The sequence below is a fragment of the Phyllobates terribilis genome, unplaced genomic scaffold (assembly GCF_046119375.1).
Source record: "Phyllobates terribilis strain yellow unplaced genomic scaffold, ASM4611937v1 Scaffold_5__5_contigs__length_657084704, whole genome shotgun sequence".
Classification (NCBI taxonomy): domain Eukaryota; kingdom Metazoa; phylum Chordata; class Amphibia; order Anura; family Dendrobatidae; genus Phyllobates; species Phyllobates terribilis.
In genome coordinates this window covers 349726708-349746812 of record NW_027362765.1, presented here as the reverse complement: position 1 = coordinate 349746812, position 20105 = coordinate 349726708, and the positions used below count along the sequence as shown (strand labels likewise).

At 56.8% G+C, this 20105-nt stretch overlaps 1 protein-coding gene across 6 annotated transcripts in view; it reads left to right on the top strand.

Annotated features, from left to right (window-relative positions):
* Window positions 1–20105, top strand: part of LOC141273167 (alpha-2-macroglobulin-like protein 1) — a 607283-nt gene that overhangs the window by 498544 nt on the left and 88634 nt on the right. For all 6 annotated transcript variants that reach the window (XM_073684620.1, XM_073684625.1, XM_073684624.1 and 3 more), the window contains 4 exons: window positions 4027–4110; window positions 4615–4791; window positions 14985–15066; window positions 19713–19869. In XM_073684620.1, the coding sequence (XP_073540721.1) occupies window positions 4027–4110; window positions 4615–4791; window positions 14985–15066; window positions 19713–19869 (500 nt within the window). The remainder of the gene's footprint in view (window positions 1–4026; window positions 4111–4614; window positions 4792–14984; window positions 15067–19712; window positions 19870–20105) is intronic.

Here is a 20105-nt window from a genome sequence, read left to right as displayed (position 1 = left end):
TCCTGTGCAGCCACTGTGTGCAGTCTCCTCCTCCTGTGCAGCCACTGTGTGCAGTCTCCTCCTTCTGTGCAGTCACTGTGTGCCGTCCCCTCCTCCTGTGCAGTCACTGTGTGCCGTCCCCTCCTCCTGTGCAGTCACTGTGTGCCGTCCCCTCCTCCTGTGCAGTCACTGTGTGCAGTCTCCTCCTCCTGTGCAGTCACTGTCTACAGTCTCTTCCTCCTCCTGTGCAGTCACTGTGTGCAGTCTCTTCCTCCTCCTGTGTAGCCACTGTGTGCAGTCTCCTCCTTCTATGCAGTCACTGTGTGCAGTCTCCTCCTCCTGTGCAGTCACTGTGTGCCGTCCCCTCCTCCTGTGCAGTCACTGTGTGCAGTCTCCTCCTCCTGTGCAGTCACTGTGTGCAGTCTCCTCCTCCTGTGCAGTCACTGTGTGCCGTCCCCTCCTCCTGTGCAGTCACTGTGTGCAGTCTCCTCCTCCTGTGCAGTCACTGTGTGCAGTCTTCTCCTCCTGTGCAGTCACTGTGTGCCGCCCCTCCTCCTGTGCAGTCACTGTGTGCAGTCTCCTCCTTCTGTGCAGTCTCCTCCTCCTGTGCAGTCACTGTGTGCAGTCTCTTCCTCCTCCTGTGCTGTCACTGTGTGCAGTCTCCTCCTCCTGTGCAGTCACTGTGTGCAGTCTCCTCCTCCTGTGCAGTCACAGTGTGCAGTGTCATCCTCCTCCTGTGCAGTCACTGTGTGCAGTCTCCGCCTCCTGTGCAGTCACTGTGTGCAGTCTCCGCCTCCTGTGCAGTCACTGTGTGCAGTCTCCGCCTCCTGTGCAGTCACTGTGTGCAGTCTCCGCCTCCTGTGCAGTCACTGTGTGCAGTCTCCTCCTCCTGTGCAGTCACTGTATGCAGTGTCGTCCTCCTCCTGTGCAGTCACTGTATGCAGTGTCGTCCTCCTCCTGTGCAGTCACTGTATGCAGTGTCGTCCTCCTCCTGTGCAGTAACTGTGTGCAGTCTCCTCCTCCTGTGCAATCACTGTGTGCAGTCTCCTCCTTCTATGCAGTCACTGCGTGCCGTCCCCTCCTCCTGTGCAGTCACTGTGTGCCGTCCCCTCCTCCTGTGCAGTCACTGTGTGCCGTCCCCTCCTCCTGTGCAGTCACTGTGTGCCGTCCCCGCCTCCTGTGCAGTCACTGTGTGCAGTCTCTTCCTCCTGTGCAGTCACTGTGTGCAGTCTCCTCCTCCTGTGCAGTCACTGTGTGCAGTCTCTTCCTCCTCCTGTTCAGTCACTGTGTGCAGTCTCCTCCTTCTGTGCAGTCACTGTGTGCAGTCTCCTCCTTCTATGCAGTCACTGTGTGCAGTCTCCTCCTTCTATGCAGTCACTGTGTGCAGTCTCCTCCTTCTATGCAATCACTGTGTGCAGTCTCCTCCTCCTGTGCAGTCACTGTGTGCAGTCTCCTCCTCCTGTGCAGTCACTGTGTGCAGTCTCTTCCTCCTCCTGTGCTGTCACTGTGTGCAGTCTCCTCCTCCTGTGCAGTCACTGTGTGCAGTCTCCTCCTCCTGTGCAGTCACAGTGTGCAGTGTCATCCTCCTCCTGTGCAGTCACTGTGTGCAGTCTCCGCCTCCTGTGCAGTCACTGTGTGCAGTCTCCGCCTCCTGTGCAGTCACTGTGTGCAGTCTCCGCCTCCTGTGCAGTCACTGTGTGCAGTCTCCGCCTCCTGTGCAGTCACTGTGTGCAGTCTCCTCCTCCTGTGCAGTCACTGTGTGCAGTCTCCTCCTCCTGTGCAGTCACTGTATGCAGTGTCGTCCTCCTCCTGTGCAGTCACTGTATGCAGTGTCGTCCTCCTCCTGTGCAGTCACTGTATGCAGTGTCGTCCTCCTCCTGTGCAGTAACTGTGTGCAGTCTCCTCCTCCTGTGCAATCACTGTGTGCAGTCTCCTCCTTCTATGCAGTCACTGTGTGCCGTCCCCTCCTCCTGTGCAGTCACTGTGTGCCGTCCCCTCCTCCTGTGCAGTCACTGTGTGCCGTCCCCTCCTCCTGTGCAGTCACTGTGTGCCGTCCCGCCTCCTGTGCAGTCACTGTGTGCAGTTTCTTCCTCCTCCTGTGCAGTCACTGTGTGCAGTCTCTTCCTCCTCCTGTGCAGTCACTGTGTGCAGTCTCCTCCTCCTGTGCAGTCACTGTGTGCAGTCTCCTCCTTCTGTGCAGTCACTGTGTGCAGTCTCCTCCTTCTATGCAGTCACTGTGTGCAGTCTCCTCCTTCTATGCAGTCACTGTGTGCAGTCTCCTCCTTCTATGCAATCACTGTGTGCAGTCTCCTCCTTCTATGCAGTCACTGTGTGCAGTCTCCTCCTTCTATGCAGTCACTGTGTGCAGTCTCCTCCTTCTATGCAATCACTGTGTGCAGTCTCCTCCTCCTGTGCAGTCACTGTGTGCAGTCTCCTCCTCCTGTGCAGTCACTGTGTGCAGTCTCCTCCTCCTGTGCAGTCACTGTGTGCAGTCTCCTCCTCCTGTGCAATCTCCTCCTCCTGTGCAGTCACTGTGTGCAGTCTCCTACTCCTGTGCAGTTACTGTGTGCAGTCTCCTCCTGTGAAGTCACTGTATGCATACTGCTCCTCCTTCTTTGCAGTTAGTGTGTGCAGTCTCCTCCTCCTGTGCTGTCTCCTCCTCCTGTGCAGCTACTGTGTGCAGTCTCCTCCTCCTGTGCAGTCTCCTCCTCCTGTGCAGTAACTGTGTGCAGTCTCCTCCTCCTGTGCAGTCGCCTCCTCCTGTGCTGTCACTGTGTACAGTCTCCTCCTCCTGTGCAGTCTCCTCCTCTTGTGCAGTCACTATGTGCAGTCTCCTCCTCCTGTGCAGTCACTGTGTGCAGTCTCTTCCTCCTCCTGTGCATTCACTGTGTGCAGTCTCCTCCTCTTGTGCAGTCACTGTGTGCAGTCTCCTCCTCCGGTGCAGTCACTGTGTGTAGTCTCCTCCTCTTGTGCAGTCACTGTGTGCAGTCTCCTCCTCCTGTGCAGTCACTGTGTGCAGTCTCCTCCTCTTGTGCAGTCACTGTGTGCAGTCTCCTCCTCCTGTGCAGTCACTGTGTGCAGTCTCCTCCTCCTGTGCAATCACTGTGTGCAGTCTCCTCCTTCTATGCAGTCACTGTGTGCAGTCTCCTCCTCCTCTGCAGTCACTGTGTGCAGTCTCCTCCTCCTGTGCAGTCACTGTGTGCAGTCTCCTCCTCCTGTGCAGTCACTGTGTGCAGTCTCCTCCTCCTGTGCACTGTGTGCAGTCTCCTCCTCCTCCTGTGCAGTCACTGTGTGCAGTCTCCTCCTCCTGTGCAGTCACTGTGTGCAGTCTCCTCCTCCTGTGCAGTCACTGTGTGCAGTCTCCTCCTCCTCCTGTGCAGTCACTGTGTGCAGTCTCCTCCTCCTCCTGTGCAGTCACTGTGTGCAGTCTCCTCCTCCTCCTGTGCAGTCACTGTGTGCAGTCTCCTCCTCCTCTGCAGTCACTGTGTGCAGTCTCCTCCTCCTCTGCAGTCACTGTGTGCAGTCTCCTCCTCCTCTGCAGTCACTGTGTGCAGTCTCCTCCTCCTCTGCAGTCACTGTCTGCAGTCCCCTCCTCGTGTGCAGTCTCCTCCTCCTGTGCAGTCACAGTGTGCAGTCTCCTCCTCCTGTGCAGTCACTGTGTGCAGTCTCCTCCTCCTGTGCAGTCACTGTGTGCAGTCTCCTCCTCCTCCTGTGCAGTCACTGTGTGCAGTCTCCTCCTCCTCCTGTGCAGTCACTGTGTGCAGTCTCCTCCTCCTCCTGTGCAGTCACTGTGTGCAGTCTCCTCCTCCTCCTGTGCAGTCACTGTGTGCAGTCTCCTCCTCCTCCTGTGCAGTCACTGTGTGCAGTCTCTTCCTCCTCCTGTGCAGTCACTGTGTGCAGTCTCTTCCTCCTCCTGTGCAGTCACTGTGTGCAGTCTCCTCCTCCTGTGCAGTCACTGTGTGCAGTCTCTTCCTCCTCCTGTGCAGTCACTGTGTGCAGTGCAATGTCTCTTCTCTACTGACTGCTCTGACTCTTCTGCATGTTCAGGTGGTCCGGTGTCGGAGGCGCTCAGGTTCCAGCTCCCGTCCTCGTATGTCCCAGGGTCAGAGAAAGCCGTCATCAGCGTCTGCGGTGAGTGCAGGCTCAGGGCGAGGATCTGTCTGATCTTATGGTGGCTCTCGTCTTGATGGGCTCATCGCAGAGATTCCTGCAGCTGGAACCAGAGATCAGATGTGATCTGTAGGGGAATCTGGTAGTGAATGTTTACTTCCCCGCAGCGCCCCCAATGTTACTCAGTGCACACTACATATATTTCCACTCCTCCATAGAGAGATGCTGTACACGAGTCCTGGATGGGGACGACCCCACAGTGCTTGTGTCCGTGCTGCGTCCCCTCGGTCTCCACCTCTTGCTGTGTCCCTGCGGCCTCCACCCCCTGCCGCGTCCCCGCGGCCTCCACCCCCTGCCGCGTCCCCGCGGCCTCCACCTCCTGCCGTGTCTCTGCGGCCTCCACCTCCTGCTGCCTCCCCATGGCCTCCACCTCCTGCTGCCGCGGCCATTTATCCCAGGTTTTGGATTTCTGTGGAGAATATATCTTTCTCCATTTACCCTTTGCTTCGTCTTCGTATTTTTCAGGCGACATCTTGGGGCCGTCGTTGAGTAACATCGGAAACCTCCTGGCCATGTCGTACGGCTGCGGAGAGCAGAACATGGTTCTCTTTGCCCCAAATGTCTTCATTCTCACGTATCTGCAGGCGTCAGATCAGCTGAACCCGACCGTCCTGGCAAAAGGCAAAGATATGCTGGAGAAGGGTGAGTGCACGCTCCAGTGATATGGAGAAGGGTGAGTGCACGCTCCTGTTATGTGGAGAAGGGTGAGTGCACGCTCCAGTGATATGTGGAGAAGGGTGAGTGCACGCTCCTGTTATGTGGAGAAGGGTGAGTGCACGCTCCTGTTATGTGGAGAAGGGTGAGTGCACGCTCCTATTATGTGGAGAAGGGTGAGTGCACGGACGCGCCCCCTTGGCCGTGGGGTACCCGATGCCGGGCCGGTAGATGCTAGGGGTTATAGTCACTGTGGCGGTGACCCAGTAATTTGTATATATGGGTTTTATAATGTCCAACTACGCCACCTGTGGAGTGCGACTAATGAGGCCGCCGCTGCGGAACAGTCCTCTGAAGCTGGTGGTATAGCAGCAAGGGTAGTATAACTCCCCACAGGAAGAGTGTAGCTTCAGGGCAGTGTGTGTAGATGATGGTGGTTGTGCAGGGTGTCGCGGTGCAGAAATAACCACAGAGTCCGTATAGTGCAGTCCCAGGGTCTTTACTGGTAGCAATTAGACAGGCCTGGACTGGAGTACTGGCTAGAAGTAAGAGTCTGGTCAGCCTGGGAGCAAGCATAGAGTCCTCCTGGCCAGGTGGAGTTGTACGCCTGCTGTGCTCACTATTCTCTTTGGCTATTCTGCTTGTAGCTGCGTTGTTGCCCACATCCCTGAGTGTAACGTGCTGTGCTCACCCGTATGGCTGGTTGCCCGGGCCTTACTCATGCGTCGCTCCTCCGTGGCGGTTCTGGTCCCTCGGTGCTGCTGAGCCTCCGGGCGTCTGATGGGGCCAGGAGACCTGCAATCTCCTGCCCTACGGTATCTGCTGCTGGGCCTGAAGGGTCCCACAGCCTCGGACTCCAGTGTCCGGTTCTCTGTGTAACTCAGCTAGGACAAGCTATCTCCAGCTCCAGTCCCTGGCTCCTCTCTCTTCGATGTCCTAAACTCAACTCTCTGCACTAAGCTAAACTAACCCCGCCTCCAGATCCAGTTGCCAAGAGGAGGGTCCTCCCCTTGCTGGCCTGGAGCCAGGAAGTGTTGCATGTATAGTGTTCCTGACCAGGAAACCCCTGCTTGCCTCCAGACGTGGCATTACTTCTTTTGAGGGAAGCAATACCACTGTGGCAACCAGACCCTTGGGGTGCCACATTCCTCCCTAATAAACTTCAGTACTCCGGGACTGAACATATTTTTCAAAAGTAACAATAGCATTAACAATAGCAGGCACATTAGAATATTTACAAACATTACAGTCCTTGATAGGCTACAGTATAATCTGCAACCAGGTTGTAACGGGTCTGGGAGGTGGAACCTCTGAGCAACTATACAAAGGGGCAGTCCTTGTAAGGAAGCGGGTGGCTCCCAGGGAAGGCGGGCAGGTAGTCACGGCTAGTGACGGGGACAGTCTCTGGGTAAGAGGGCAGGAGGTCACGGCAAGTGACGGGGACAGTCTCTTGACAGGCGGGTGGTCACGGCAAGTGACGGGGACAGTCTCTTGACAGGCGGGTGGTCACGGCAAGTGACGGCTAAGCCTCCAGGTAGGCTAGCAGGCAGGTAGCAGGTGGACGCTCCCAGGTGAGCGGGCAAGAGTCTCTGGACAGACAGGTGGTCACAGCAAGTGACGGCTGAGCCTCCAGGTAGGCTAGCAGGCAGGTAGCAAGTGGACGCTCCCAGGTGAGCGAGCGAGAGTCTCTGGACAGGCAGGTGGTCACAGCAAGTGACGGCAGAGCCTCCAGGTAGGCTAACAGGCAGGTAGCAGGTGGACGCTCCCAGGTGAGCGGGCAAGAGTCTCTGGACGGGCAGGTGGTCACAGCACGTGACGGCAGAGCCTCCAGGTAGGCTAACAGGCAGGTAGCAGGTGGACGCTCCCAGGTGAGCGGGCAGGAGTCTCTGGACAGGCAGGTGGTCACAGCACGTGACGGCGGAGCCTCCAGATAGGCTAGCAAGCAGGTAGCAGGTGAGCGCTCCCAGGTGAGCGGGTAAGAGTCTCTGGACGGGCAGGTGGTCACAGCACGTGACGGCAGAGCCTCCAGGTAGGCTAGCGGGCAGGTAGCAGGTGAGCGCTCCCAGGTGAGCGGGCAGACGGATCCATAGACAGACTGGCAGGGCTGGTAGGCAGACTGTCAGACCGCAGGAATGTCAGCAGATAGACACGTATCAGGGAGGTATCAAACAGGTAACTGGCAGGTAACTGGCAGGTATCTGGTAACTGGACCTGAGGGCTGAAGCAGAGTGATAGGCTATGCAACAACATTGCTCGGGCACCTCCATTTTGGAGGAGGTGCCTTATATATGGAGAGGTCCTCCGGCCATTGGCCGGGGACTCCTTAGGACGGCGCGCGCGGCCCCTTTAAGAGAGGGGGAGCGCGCGCGCGCCCTAAGTACAGTGGCCGGGAAGGAGCGAGCACTGCCAGCAGAGCGGGAGGAAGACGACGGGCACGGAGCAGAGAGGTGAGGGGAACAGCGTCCCTGCCTAGCAGGAGGCAGGGACGCCGACGCTACACAGGTGTCCATTCCACTGAAACAAGATGTAATTTGAGGGACCCGTCCAAAACCTTCCACGGAGGCCCTGGGGTGGCTGCAGGGCATAGATGATCCAAGTGCTGGACCACGTCTTTGGCCACCTCCAACGGGTTTTTGTTCAGTGGTTTTTCAATAAGGGGCACTTTAACAAGTGCCACTATTTACAATGGAGAGTTCTTTGATTATTCCCCTTCCATAACCAAAAGTCTTTGGACCCTTTTCGGGTAACTGGAAAAACACACATTAAACATTTTTTTCAAATCAGCAATGTCTCTGGCATACCCTTACGGGTAACTATGTACAGCATACATTTCAAATTTTTTCTATACTTTAAACTTTGCATTTTAAATTCTCCAACGGGCAGGGGGCTGACCTCTTGTACTTCTGGTGGATCTACGGAGTACACTATCCGTCACTGCTCTACCCTGGTCCCTTGTGTCTACCCCTGGTGTGGTGGGTTCAGTGTGAACTGCATTGCTAGTATTTTGAGGTGACACTGGTAGGTTGGGCAACTTCCTACGGATCCTTTGGCTTACCGTGGGTACGACAGGTTCGCTACTAGCAGAGGGTAGATTCTCCTGGTCTGCTGATGGGGAAACTTCTGCCTCCGGGGCCAACTGTTCTTCCAACCCTTCTAGGACTTCTGCAGCTTACTGTACTGTTTTGACCATTTCTTCCACTTCCTCTGTGGGTTGAGGGCTATCTTGGTCTTCCTTAGGGTGTTGCAGTTGCTCGGGACATTTCTTCAAGTGGTCTCTTGAAACTGTGGCTGATGTTTCTCCTCCATCCTTACTAATGAGGCACACCTTGGTGTTATCATAACTCGAGGGTAGGATGGTGTATGACTCTACCTCCCACTGGTCATCCAATTTGTGGAGTCGCCTCTTTCTCTTAAGGACTTGCTCTCCAGGTGACAATGGAACAGCAGGTGTGTGTTGATTGTAAGTCTTCTCTTGTCTTTGTCTTGCTTGGGACAGACTTCTTTCAACACTCTCTCACACTTTGCGGTATTGTTGTTGCCGCTCAGTGTCCCAATCTGCATCTGGTGAGGCCGTCTCTGGTGTTAAGACTCCCATGTCCAGGTCGATGGGCAGCTTACCATGTCTTGCTCTCATCAGGTAAGCAGGTGTGCAGTTGGTAGAGTTTACTGGGATATGGTTATAGAGGTCCACCAGATCTGGTAGCTTTTCTGGCCACAGGCTGCGTTCCTCAAGGGGCAACGTCTTCAGCAGGTCTATCACCACCTGGTTCATCTTCTCACACAACCCGTTGGTTTGTGGGTGGTATGGCGTTGTCCTGATTTTCTTGCAGCCGTACAGGTTGCAGAATTCCTGGAACACCTCCGCTTCGAAGGCTGGACCTTGGTCAGTAAGCACACATTCTGGGTAACCGTGCGGGCGACAGAAGTGCTGTAGGAATGCTTTGGCTGCTGTCTGAGCCGTCTGGTCCTTTACTGGCACTACTACCAGGAACTGAGAGAAGTGGTCTACAATGGTGAGAGCGTAGACATAGCCTGACCTGCTTGGGGCTAGCTTCACGTGGTCCAAGGCTACCAGTTCAAGTGGCTGTTTGGTGATTATGGGCTGCAGGGGAGCCCTCTGGCTGTCACGGTCTTTTCGCCTCAGGTTGCATGGTCCGCATTCTCGACACCACCTCTCGATTGCTTTCCTCATGCCAGCCCAGTAGAACCGTTCACGTAGCAGGACTTCCAACTTCTTCCAGCCGAAGAGTCCTGCTCCATCGTGGTACGCTTCCAAGACCATTGACGCATCCCGCCTCGGGACTACCACCTGCCAGACCAATTCATGTGGCCGGGAGTTGATGGCTCTTCGACACCGCTTCCCTTCATAGATGAATAGCTTGCCCTTCTCCTTCCACAATTGTTTGGTCTCCTCTGGAGCATCTGGATCAGGGTACGAGTCAGCTCGTGTCAGCAACTCCTTGACTAGGCGGACAGCCGGGTCACTATCTTGTGTCTCTGCCCATCCATGGTGGGGCAATGGATTGAACCTGGCCTCTCTGTTGGTGTAGCACCTGTTCTTCACACAATGGGAGCACTGGGTTACTCCATGACGGTGGAAAGCAGGGATCTCTATCTCCTCCAGCTCTTCCGGGTCTTCTCCCCCATCTGGCAAGTTAGGCATCCTGGACAGCGCGTCGGCATTTGCATTCTTGCGCCCAGCCCGGTACTTGATGGTGAACTCATAATTAGACAGTCGGGCCATCCATCTTTGTTCCAGGGCACCAAGTTTTGCAGTGTCCAGGTGCGTCAGCGGGTTATTATCCGTGAAGACTGTGGATTTGGAGGAGGCGAGATAATGCTTGAAGCACTCTGTCACAGCCCAGACTACGGCAAGGAACTCCAACTTGAAGGAACTGTAATTTTCAGGGTTCCTTTCTGTGGGCCGGAGCTTCCTGCTGGCATAGGCAATCACTCTTTCTCTGTCTTGCTGTATCTGGGACAGCACCGCTCCTAGTTCCACGTTACTTACGTTTTTGTGGAGTATGAAGGGTTGGCCATAGTCAGGGTAGGCCAGGATCTCGTCTCCTGGGAGAGCCATCTTCAGCCTGCTGAAGGATTTGTCTTCCGGCTTATCCCATTTGAATGGAGGCTTCGGGGTTTTGGCCTTCCTGGACTGGCCTACTAGGAGGTCCTGCATGGGTGCCGCCATCTTGGTAAAGCCTTGGATAACTCTTCGATAGTAGCCCACCAACCCGAAGAACTGCCGCACTTCCTTGATAGTGGAGGGTCTTGGCCAGTCCTTGATTACTGTGACCTTGTCAGGGTCTGGTGCTACACCTTCAGCGCTTACCACATGACCTAGGTACTGTACCTTGGGCTTCAACAGGTGGCATTTTGACGGCTTCACCTTCAGGCCAAAACCAGCTAGGGCTTCAAACACCTCTGCCAGGTGCTTCAGGTGATCTTCATAGGACTTGGAGTATACTATGACGTCATCCAGGTACAGCAGGACAGTCTCGAAGTTCTTATGTCCTAGACAGCACTCCATCAACCGCTGGAAGGTTCCTGGGGCGTTGCAGAGCCCGAATGGCATGCAGTGGAACTCGCTGAGGCCCATCGACGTTGTAAATGCGGTCTTTTCTTTATCCGCCTCTGCTACAGGAACCTGCCAATACCCACTGGTGAGATCCAAAGTAGAGAAATAATTAGCAGATCTTAATGCAGCTAGTGACTCCTCTATCCTGGGTAGCGGGTATGCATCTTTGTGTGTAATGCGGTTGATTTGCCTGTAGTCCACACACATTCTCATTGTACCATCCTTTTTCCTTACGAGAACTAATGGAGCTGCCCAGGGGCTACAACTATCTCTTATCACCCCAGCCTCCTTCATCTCCTGTAACATCCCTTTGGCATTTTGGTAGTGTGCGGGCGGTACAGGCCGGTACCTTTCTTTAATGGGTGGATGGTCTCCCGTGGGGATATGGTGTTGAACCCCTTTCACCTGCCCGAAGTCGAGCGGGTGTTTGCTGAAGACCCTTTCATACTCCTGAACCACCCGGTATACTCCTTGTTTTTGGTGTTGAGGGGTGGAGTCAGTGCCCACTTGTAGCTTTTGACACCAATCCTTCATCTGTCCCTTGGAGCCATTATCCGCCTCCGGTTTGGATGGAGGTAAGGGTTCCACTGTTTTTATAGAATTGTTGCTGACGGTGAATAATTTGGCAAGGGTAGCATACCGGGGCAAATGGACCTCTTTCTCCCCAATATTTAGGATGCGGACTGGCACTCTCCCATGGCGGACATCAGCCACCCCCCTGGCTGTCAAAATGGTGGGCCTACTGTCAGAGTATACGGGCTCTACCAGGGCCTGGTAATCTCTACCCCGGAGACCGATTGCTGCCCGGCACCATATCAACATTTCGCTCCTAGGGGTCATGGCAATGGGGAACGGGTCACTCATCCTGACACTGCCAATCTCACCACCGGACAGCTCTACCTGTTGTCTTTTCATCAGGGCTCTGATCTCTCTTTGTAGACCCCGCTGCTGGCTGGAGCTGGCCGTCTCTGCGACCTGCTGCAACAAGACAATAATTTCTCCAAGACAATTTTCAATGACATTAGTGCCTAAGGTTATCATAGGATGACTTTCTCGGCGATCAATGTCAACAATTATCATTCCTTGTGATGGCAACTCTACTCTGCCAACCTTTATGGTCTCTTCTTTATACCCCACCTGAGGTACGGGTTGACCATTGCTGGCATAGACGCTTAAACGTTCATCTGGACGGCGGGTAATGTCCGAATCAGTCCAGTATCGCTTATAAAGAATGTAGGGTATAGTGGTCACCTGGGACCCAGTGTCCAGCAGTGCGTTCATTGGGATGCCATCAAGCACGACAGGTAGGACCGATCGTCCCCCCACATACTTGTCTCCCCAGCTGTGTGAGCCTGGTGGTCTTATGCCTGGGGGTTGGCCCTCTGCCCCAGGTTTTGCTCGTTTAAATTACAGTACCTTGCATAATGTCCTGTTTTGTGACAGCGGCGGCAGATGGGTTGTCCGTCTTGGTCGTAGCGGTCGCTGTTCCTCCCTCTGGTTGGTTGAATCCTCCTCTGTCATTGCCACGGGACGTCCTCCGGACTGGAAGCCAGCTGGATCTTTTCCTTGGGGAGACACCTGCATGGACTGTACAGTTTTGGTTAGTGCAGCTACACTTTTAGTCAGCTCCTGGACCTGAAGGTGCAGGTCTGTAGACGGGGCATTGTCTAGAGTCTGTGCATCAGCCCCTACAAGCTCTGGGGAAAAGGGTGCCACCTCCTGGTGGTAGGTGATAGCTGGGCGCCGGTGAGCTGTAGCGCCACCTGGTGTTGATTCTCGCAGCACCCGGATGGCTCTGTCTTTAAATTGTGCAAAGTCCAAGTCAGGGTTTTGCAGAGCCATAATGCGCAGCTGTGTCTGGTGGGCGCTGGACAGTAGACCCTCAATAAACTGCTCAGTTAACAGTCTGTCCTCGTCTCGCACACTGTCGGGGTCTACCTGTTTGATGGCCCTCAGCGCCTCCTGCAGGTTTAAAGCATAGTCCCGTACACTGTCCTGCGCCCGTTGTTTGCACCCGTAAAACTTCATTTTTATCTCAACTGTAGTACGGGTGTCAAAAGTGTCCTTTAGGCGGCCAGTATCTCTTTTACAGTGCCGCTGTCCCTGCCCGGCCAGGACTTCACCTCTCTCTGGGCCGCACCGATTAGCTGGCCTATGAGGATGGTGACTTTCTGCTCCTCGGACAGGGGGTACACTTTAAACAAACTGCGTAGTCTTTCCTCAAAATCATTCAGGGTGTGCGACTCTCCTGAGTACTGGGGCAACCACGCCTCCCATGGTATATATGGCATGGAGAATGGCATTACCACGGCAGCGGCAGCGCCTGAAGTTCCCTCCATATTGGGCGTCTTCCTCCCCCCTAGTGAACCGTGGCCTACCTTCTTTCACTTTTCTTCCGTAGGCCGCAGTTCTGCAGGCGATGGTCTCCGTCGAGGACCTGGCGTCGCACGCGTCTGACGTCAGCGCTCGCCGGGGCTCCTTCCAGGACCTGGCGCTGTGTCAGTGCGTGAGGCGGGGCTTGGGCTTCGCGCGCTTCCAGCGGTTACGCCCCTCTTCTTCCCGCACGGCGACCTGGAAATGGCGGACAATGGCGGAAAACAGCGGCAATTGGTGGGAAACTTCGCCACGGTATGTGACACAGTTCGTGAAGGCGCACAGTACCCGGTGGTAACGGGCACGAAATCCTGCCGACTACGCCAAAGTTGACGCGCCTCCTGGGCCGTGGGGTACCCGCTGCTGGGCCGGTAGATGCTGGGGGTTGTAGTCACTGTGGCGGTGACCCGGTCCGTGACCCAGGGCGGTCAGTCCAAGGGTAATTTGTATATATGGGTTTTATAATGTCCGACTACTCCACCTGTGGAGTGCGGCTAATGAGACCGCCGCTGCGGAACAGTCCTCTGAAGCCGGTGGTATAGCAGCAAGGGTGGTATAACTCCCCACAGGAAGAGCGTAGCTTCAGAGCAGTGTGTGTGGATGATGGTGGTTGTGCAGGGTGTCACGGTGCAGAAATAACCACAGAGTCCGTATAGTGCAGTCCCAGGGTCTTTACTGGTAGCAATTAGACAGGCCTGGACTGGAGTACTGGCTAGAAGTAAGAGTCCGGTCAGCCTGGGAGCAAGCATAGAGTCCTCCTGGCCAGGTGGAGTTGTAGGCCTGCTGTGCTCACTATTCTCTTTGGCTATTCTTCTTGTAGCTGTGTTGTAGCTCACGTCCCTGAGTGTAACGTGCGGTGCTCACCCGTATGGCTGGCAGCTCGGGCCTTGTGGATGCTTCACTACTCCGTGGCGGTGCTGGTCCCTCGGTGCTGCTGAGCCTCCGGGCGTCTGATGGGGCCAGGAGACCTGCAATCTCCTGCCCTGCGGTATCTGCTGCTGGGTCTAGAATCCCCCACAGCCTCGGACTCCGGTGTCCGGTTCTCTGTGTATTCTGGCTAGGACGAGCTATCTCCAGCTCCAGTCCCTGGCTCCTCTCTCTTAGATGTCCTAAACTCATCTCCCTGCACTAAGCTAAATTAACCACGCCTCCAGATCCAGTTACCAAGGGGAGGGTCCTCCCCTTGCTGGTCTAGAGCCAGGAAGTGTTGCATGTGTTATGTTCCTGACCAGGAAACCCCTGCTTGCCTCTAGACATGGCATTACTTCTTTTGAGGGAAGCAATACCACTGTGGCAACCAGACCCTCTGGGATGCCACACACGCTCCTGTTATGTGGAGAAGGGTGAGTGCATGCTCCTATTATATGGAGAAGGGTGAGTGCACGCTGCTGTTATGTGTAGAAGGGTGAGTGCACGCTCCTGTTATGTGGAGAAGGGTGAGTGCACGCTCCTGTTATGTGGAGAAGGGTGAGTGCACGCTCCTGTTATGTGGAGAAGGGTGAGTGCACGCTCCTGTTATGTGGAGAAGGGTGAGTGCACGCTCCTGTTATGTGGAGAAGGGTGAGTGCACGCTCCTGTTATGTGGAGAAGGGTGAGTGCACGCTCCTGTTATGTGGAGAAGGGTGAGTGCACGCTCCTGTTATGTGGAGAAGGGTGAGTGCACGCTCCTGTTATGTGGAGAAGGGTGAGTGCACGCTCCTATTATATGGAGAAGGGTGAGTGCACGCTCCGGTTATTTGGAGAAGGGTGAGTGCACGCTCCGGTTATTTGGAGAAGGGTGAGTGCACGCTCCTGTTATTTGGAGAAGGGTGAGTGCACGCTCCGGTTATTTGGAGAAGGGTGAGTGCACGCTCCTGTTATTTGGAGAAGGGTGAGTGCACGCTCCTGTTATTTGGAGAAGGGTGAGTGCACGCTCCTGTTATTTGGAGAAGGGTGAGTGCACGCTCCTGTTATTTGGAGAAGGGTGAGTGCACGCTCCTGTTATTTGGAGAAGGGTGAGTGCACGCTCCTGTTATTTGGAGAAGGGTGAGTGCACACTCCTGTTATTTGGAGAAGGGTGAGTGCACGCTCCTGTTATCTGGAGCCCATGTTTCGGGCCTCACAGGTGTCCTTTATGGCCAGACTCTCCTCTTTGGGGCCCTATCACAGCTCTGTGATGGTAGCACCATCTTTAGGGAGTCTTCCTTTTTATTAGTTCTTAACCCTTTGGTTCCTGTCCCGCTTCTTGCAGGATATGCCCGTCAGCTCTTGTACATGCGTAAAGATGGGTCATTCAGCGCCTTTGGTAACAGTGATCCGGAGGGCAGCACGTGGTGAGTGCCGGAAAGCCAGATTCCCCCGACCTCATCCGATCAGCTGCAGCGCCTACAACTAGAGCCCCTGACTGACCGAATGCTTGTGACCGGGAGGACGCCCCACCACATCTGATCAGCTGCAGCGCCTACAACTAGAGCCCCTTACTGACCGAATGCTGGTGATGGGGAAGACGCCCGACCACATCCGATCAGCTGCAGTGCCTACAACTAGAGTCCCTGACCGACCGAATGCCCCTGACCGGAAGGACGCCTCACCACATCCGATCAGCTGCAGTGCCTATAACTACAGCCCCTGACTGACCGAATGCTGGTGACCAGGAGGACGCCCGACCACATCCGATCAGCTGCAGTGCCTACAACTAGAGCCCCTGACCGACCGAATGCCCCTGACCGGAAGAACGCCTCACCACATCCGATCAGCTGCAGTGCCTATAACTACAGCCCCAGACTGACCGAATGCTGGTGACCGGAAGGACGCCCTGCCACATTCGGAAAGCTGCAGCGCCTACAACTAGAGCCCCTGACTGACCGAATGCTGGTGATCGGGAAGACGCCCCACCACATCCAATCAGCTGCAGTGCCTACAACTAGAGCCCCTTACTGACCGAATGCTGGTGACCGGGAGGACGCCCCACCATATCTGATCAGCTGCAGCGCCTACAGCTAGAGCCCCTGACTGACCGAATGCTGGTGACCAGGAGGATGCCCGACCACATCCAATCAGCTGCAGCGCCTACAACTAGAGCCCCTTACTGACCGAATGCTGGTGACCGGGAGGATGCCCGACCACATCCGATTAGCTGCAGCGCCTACAGCTAGAGCCCCTGACTGACCGAATGCCCCTGACCGGGAGGACGCCCCACCACATCCGATCAGCTGCAGCGCCTACAACTACAGACCCTGACTGACCGAATGCTGGTGACCAGGAGGAGGCCCCACCACAACCGATCAGCTGCAGCGCCTACAACTACAGCCCCTGACTGACCGAATGCTGGTGACCAGGAGGACGCCCGACCACATCCGATCAGCTGCAGCGCCTACAACTACAGCCCCTGACTGACCGAATGCTGGTGACCAGGAGGACGCCTCACCACATCCGATCAGCTGCAGTGCCTATAACTACAGCCTCAGACTGACCGATTGCTGGTGACCGGAAGGACGCCCTGCCACATTCGGAAAGCTGCAGCGCCTACAACTAGAGCCCCTGACTGACCGAATGCTGGTGACCGGAAGGACTCCCCACCACAACCGATCAGCTGCAGCTCCTACAACTACAGCCCCAGACTGACCGAATGCTGGTGACCGGAAGGACTCCCCACCACAACCGATCAGCTGCAGCTCCTACAACTACAGCCCCTGACTGACCGAATGCTGGTGACCAGGAGGACGCCCGACCACATCCGATCAGCTGCAGCGCCTGTGTTGTCAGACAGGCGTGTGTTGTCAGACGGGCGTGTGTTGTCAGTCGGGCCTGTGTTGTCAGACCCTGATCCGAGTGTCATGTTGGTGTGATGATCCGATTCTCTCATGTAAGAATCCTATCACAGGTGCGGAGAAGACTGAGGACAAGATTTCTCCATCTTCTCCGTTGTCTGTGTTGCGGTAATCGCACTGCGCTCTGATGACATCTGAGTGCAGTCCTGGTTCCCACCATAGTCTCGTATGGGCGCGTGATCTGAATGTCGCAGCCACTCCAGCACACTCACTGGGATTTCTTCCACAGATAGAATCAGCGTGAGACAATAATCGCACGGCTCCATAGTGTAACACCGGGCCGAGTGCGGTCCGATAAGACATCAGCGCTCCGCCGTGTTATACGCCAGTGTGAACGAGCCCTAAGGGGGGAAATAACCTTGTGTTTTCCGCACTTCCCCACTCAGTTTTTACGCTGTTTTTTTTGGTTATTGGACACATTTTTTGTGCGTTTGCGGTCAGGTCAGTCTGCGTGTGACTACGGGGGCAGCAGTCTGCGTGTGACTACGGGGGCAGCAGTCTGCCCGTGACTACGGGGGCAGCAGTCTGCGTGTGACTACGGGGGCAGCGGTCTGCGTGTGACTACGGGGGCAGCGGTCTGGGTGTGACTACGGGGGCAGCGGTCTGCCTGTGACTACGGGGGCAGCAGTCTGCGTGTGACTACGGGGGCAGCAGTCTGTGCGTGACTACGGGGGCAGCAGTCTGCGTGTGACTACGGGGGCAGCAGTCTGTGCGTGACTACGGGGGCAGCAGTCTGCGTGTGACTACGGGGGCAGCGGTCTGCGTGTGACTACGGGGGCAGCGGTCTGCGTGTGACTACAGGGGCAGCAGTCTGCGTGTGACTACGGGGGCAGCAGTCTGCGTGTGACTACGGGGGCAGCAGTCTGCGTGTGACTACGGGGGCAGCAGTCTGCGTGTGACTACGGGGGCAGCAGTCTGCGTGTGACTACGGGGGCAGCGGTCTGCGTGTGACTACGGGGGCAGCGGTCTGCGTGTGACTACGGGGGCAGCAGTCTGCGTGTGACTACGGGGGCAGCAGTCTGGGTGTGACTACGGGGGCAGCAGTCTGGGTGTGACTACGGGGGCAGCAGTCTGGGTGTGACTACGGGGGCAGCAGTCTGGGTGTGACTACGGGGGCAGCAGTCTGCGTGTGACTACGGGGGCAGCAGTCTGCGTGTGACTACGGGGGCAGCAGTCTGGGTGTGACTACGGGGGCAGCAGTCTGGGTGTGACTACGGGGGCAGCAGTCTGGGTGTGACTACGGGGGCAGCAGTCTGGGTGTGACTACGGGGGCAGCAGTCTGCGTGTGACTACGGGGGCAGCAGTCTGCGTGTGACTACGGGGGCAGCAGTCTGCGTGTGACTACGGGGGCAGCAGTCTGGGTGTGACTACGGGGGCAGCAGTCTGCGTGTGACTACGGGGGCAGCAGTCTGCGTGTGACTACGGGGGCAGCAGTCTGCGTGTGACTACGGGGGCAGCGGTCTGCCTGTGACTACGGGGGCAGCGGTCTGCGCTTGACTACGGGGGCAGCGGTCTGCCTGTGACTACGGGGGCAGCAGTCTGCGTGTGACTACGGGGGCAGCAGTCTGCGTGTGACTACGGGGGCAGCGGTCTGCGTGTGACTACGGGGGCAGCAGTCTGCGTGTGACTACGGGGGCAGCAGTCTGGGTGTGACTACGGGGGCAGCAGTCTGGGTGTGACTACGGGGGCAGCAGTCTGGGTGTGACTACGGGGGCAGCAGTCTGGGTGTGACTACGGGGGCAGCAGTCTGCGTGTGACTACGGGGGCAGCAGTCTGCGTGTGACTACGGGGGCAGCAGTCTGGGTGTGACTACGGGGGCAGCAGTCTGGGTGTGACTACGGGGGCAGCAGTCTGCGTGTGACTACGGGGGCAGCGGTCTGCCTGTGACTACGGGGGCAGCGGTCTGCGCTTGACTACGGGGGCAGCGGTCTGCCTGTGACTACGGGGGCAGCAGTCTGCGTGTGACTACGGGGGCAGCAGTCTGCGTGTGACTACGGGGGCAGCAGTCTGCGTGTGACTACGGGGGCAGCAGTCTGCGTGTGACTACGGGGGCAGCAGTCTGCGTGTGACTACGGGGGCAGCAGTCTGGGTGTGACTACGGGGGCAGCAGTCTGCGTGTGACTACGGGGGCAGCAGTCTGGGTGTGACTACGGGGGCAGCAGTCTGGGTGTGACTACGGGGGCAGCAGTCTGGGTGTGACTACGGGGGCAGCAGTCTGCGCGTGACTACGGGGGCAGCAGTCTGGGTGTGACTACGGGGGCAGCAGTCTGGGTGTGACTACGGGGGCAGCAGTCTGGGTGTGACTACGGGGGCAGCAGTCTGGGTGTGACTACGGGGGCAGCAGTCTGGGTGTGACTACGGGGGCAGCAGTCTGGGTGTGACTACGGGGGCAGCAGTCTGGGTGTGACTACGGGGGCAGCAGTCTGGGTGTGACTACGGGGGCAGCAGTCTGCGTGTGACTACGGGGGCAGCAGTCTGGGTGTGACTACGGGGGCAGCAGTCTGGGTGTGACTACGGGGGCAGCAGTCTGCGCGTGACTACGGGGGCAGCAGTCTGCGCGTGACTACGGGGGCAGCAGTCTGGGTGTGACTACGGGGGCAGCAGTCTGCGCGTGACTACGGGGGCAGCAGTCTGCGCGTGACTACGGGGGCAGCATTCTGGGTGTGACTACGGGGGCAGCAGTCTGGGTGTGACTATGCGCGGAGCAGGCGGAGGCTTCCACTCATACATTGGGCAGGCTGGCCTCCGCTGATGGACCAGTAGTCAGACCTCCACCAGTAAGGAGATGATGGGACAATGGATAGTAATGATGACTGGCCCCGGATCTTAGAGGATCCATCCATTACCCCGCTCCACTGTGGCCACCGGGGAACCACATTCATTTCCTTGCACTCCTCAGCTCGTTCATGACTGAAGCAGCCCCATTCCCTTCTGTGAACCCGTGGAAATGGGGGCTCCTCGCTATTTTACATCAAGATGGCAATCTGGAGATGACTTTCCTGCTCCGTCCCTTGGGGTCTCCCCCGTCCCCTCTTCCCATGTGTTGGACGTCCCTTGGGGTTTGGTACTATAGGATTAATCTGGAGGGTTTTGGGTACTGGAGGGCTGTGGGCCAGGGTCTGCCTGTTACTCACATGTCACTTCTCCAGGCTCACAGGTTTTGTTATGAAGACCCTCAGCCAAAGCAAAGATATCACCTACATCGACGAGAAGGTCATGACACAAAGTATGAACTGGCTGAAGGCGCAGCAGAAGCCCGATGGCTGCTTCCAGGCCACAGGTCGGGTGTTAAACAACGGCATGCAGGTGAGCAGCTCCATAGTCCTCCCCGCCGGAGTGCGTCCCCCCCCCCCGCCAGAGTGCGTCCTCCCCCCCTGCCAGAGTGCGTCCTCCCCCCCCGCCAGAGTGCGTCCTCCCCCCCGCCAGAGTGCGTCCTCCCCCCCGCCAGAGTGCGTCCTCCCCCCCGCCAGAGTGCGTCCTCCCCCCCCGCCAGAGTGCGTCCTCCCCCCCGCCAGAGTGCGTCCTCCCCCCCCCGCCAGAGT